We start from the raw sequence: 2,489 nt of genomic DNA, 5'->3' as shown, positions 1-2,489 counted from the left end.
CAAGACATATCGTGCCCGTGACACGCGACCCTTTCTCGTGCATACATTTCTCTCCTTTTCTTGTTCGTTTTTTTTTTTCCTTTGAACCTCGTGCGGCACGTGCGAGTTTTCGTGATGCATGAGTGATGAATATGCAAGACGTGAGCGATGGAGGTGACAGCGACGAGACGACGCGCGGCGACGGCGGCGATGGAGATGATGGTAACGATGCTGGCGATAATGGTAATGATAATGATGATGACGATAAGAAAAGCGCGATCCGCGATGTCAGGTAGGGTGCTGGTTCCACATACATCCGTATCTTTATCGTTGTGTAGATGTTCCGCAAAGTTTGACGTCAACGAGAGGAGAGTATGCGAGACAAGATGACCCCTCGTCTCCACTCTTTCAGTTACGATGCGGGTGCTACACGGGGAAGAAAAAAAGAGAGAGAATATTAACGTGGGAAGCGACCGCCGTGGCAAGTACAGGTGCAAAATTATTAACTAGAGCTAAGATGATAAGCCGATGATAAAGCCGAGGAGAGTAGCTCTCATCGATTTTCCTCCGAAATTGTATGAACACTAGTGCCGTGGATGATGTCTGATCAGTGCGCAATTCGCGCAGTTCGCGACATGCCAAAACGCTAGAGTTTTGTTTTTTAGTTTACCGAGTGCGATGATTTTTTTTTAGTTTCCTTTGCATTTTATACTTGAAGGCTTTGACATACCGTTCATGATGTATTTCGCGCTCTTTAGCGCGGGACTGCTTCTGATGCGGATTGTAACTCGCAATATCAAAACTAGATTAGCTAAAAATTAAGTTAAAAACGCAAAATTAATACGACGCCAATTTTGTCAAGTGACGTAGAATTGGCGATCAAAAAATTCCTGCATCTCCTCTTTCTCGCAAAATGTGAAATGTTCGATTTCAAAATATTTTCGTCAATGTTCGAATAAAAAATGGATCGTTTACAAAATTATTAGATTTATGAAAAAAAATAGAAAAAAATATCTACGTTTATAGCGAAAATTCCACTGTGTAATCTGAAAAGTAATATAAATTAAATCATAGATGTTTCACGTACTTTCGGTCGGCGCGGGTGCAGCTTCCGCTGGAACTGCGGGAGTCGCATCTGCGGGTGTAGCTGCAGGTACGGCTCCTTCAGCTGGTGCGGCCGGTGCACCTACTGCTGGAGGAGCAACTCCTTCTGCTGGAAGAGCAACTCCTTCTGCTGGAGGAGCAGCTCCTTCGGCTGAAGGAACTCCTTCCACTGGTACTGCTGGTGTCGCACCTACACAATTTTTTTTATCTTACTGAAGATAGTAAAATTTTTATTTTACATAACAAATTCATCAATGCAATTTCCCATTGCAGTACGCCCATTTGCAAGCGCAAAAACTACATAAAAGAGCAGCGAACATTAACAATACATAAATATTGGCAATAGCTGATCGACATCAATTTTTTAACATGCAAAAAAGATATTTTAAATCATTTTTATAATTCCTCGACAAGCAGAATGTTTTGTTTTGTATTATTTTAATATTAATTAGCATAAAGTAATATTGTTATAAATTGACAACAAAAAGCTTTTATTACCGATTGTTCATTTAAATTTTTAATTGCTTCTGCTACAAACGTATTCTATACGGAACATACGCGGTGCGTGTTTGGTTGGAAAAGAATTAATGTACAGTTTAGATTTTATTAATACATTAATATTTTATTAATACAAAAAATCAGAATAAGATAAAAGAATAGGATAAAAAAATAAAAAATAAATAGAATAAAATTAACCTTCAGCTGGAGCTGCGATAGGAGCTCCTTCTGCGGGTGCACCCTCTGCAGGAGTAGCGATAGGTGCAGAACCTTCGGCTGGAGGTATTCCTTCAGCAGATACGCCCTCTCCTAATGGGATGCCCGTTCCTTCTGCAGATGCAGCTCCTTCTACTGGTGGAGCTGCACCTTCCACCGGCGGTGCAGCTCCTTCTATAGATGGTGCAGTCCCTTCTACAGAGGCTACTACAGGTACACCTTCTAAATAGTATACAAAATGGTGCATTTAGAAGATAAAATTTAATGTTCTCTTCTCTAATTAATTAATAATTATAAAAAAGATAAAGATGGCGCGTTGTGTAGATTTTCGAGAAAGAAAAATTTTCTGATAAACAGACAAATCGCTGTGCCATGAAAATATCTTGAAAACTATTATATATTTCAAAATATTTAAGGTCTAGGAATTTACCAGCAGGTATTGGCGCAGTTCCGTCCGCCGGCGGAACACCTTCAGCTGCTGGGACAGGAACTGCTGGAACTCCACCTTCGGCTGGAGGTGCCGCCGCAGGAACTGGTTCCGCTGGCGGAGGTACGGGAGCCGGGGGAGTTGGGGCTGGTTCTGGGGTTGGTGTTGGTTCCGGTGGTGGTGGTGGTTCCACAGGTGCTTCAGCCTGTTCGCCTTCCTACATGGAAAACGCGTACTTACTCAAAGTAAATTAATTATTAGGCAG

General features: G+C 41.7%; 1 protein-coding gene across 8 annotated transcripts in view; it reads right to left on the bottom strand.

The window, feature by feature from the left end:
• Nucleotides 1-307: 307 nt before the first annotated feature.
• The window catches only part of LOC108688604 (troponin I-like), a 33,992-nt gene continuing 31,810 nt past the window's right edge, over nucleotides 308-2,489 (bottom strand). For 7 of the 8 annotated variants that reach the window (XM_018194918.1, XM_018194920.1, XM_018194919.1 and 4 more), the window contains 5 exons: nucleotides 2,228-2,441; nucleotides 1,780-2,019; nucleotides 1,067-1,273; nucleotides 710-790; nucleotides 308-405 (listed from right to left, as the gene is read on the bottom strand). In XM_018194918.1, coding sequence (XP_018050407.1) covers nucleotides 392-405; nucleotides 710-790; nucleotides 1,067-1,273; nucleotides 1,780-2,019; nucleotides 2,228-2,441 — 756 coding nt within the window. In that variant the 3' untranslated portion in view covers nucleotides 308-391. The remainder of the gene's footprint in view (nucleotides 406-709; nucleotides 791-1,066; nucleotides 1,274-1,779; nucleotides 2,020-2,227; nucleotides 2,442-2,489) is intronic. The other variant, XM_018194926.1, reaches the window with a different exon arrangement.

Source organism: Atta colombica, unplaced genomic scaffold (assembly GCF_001594045.1).
Source record: "Atta colombica isolate Treedump-2 unplaced genomic scaffold, Acol1.0 scaffold236, whole genome shotgun sequence".
Lineage (NCBI taxonomy): Eukaryota > Metazoa > Arthropoda > Insecta > Hymenoptera > Formicidae > Atta > Atta colombica.
The sequence above is the reverse complement of the archived record's forward strand: the minus strand, read 5'-3'. Positions and strand labels throughout refer to the sequence as shown.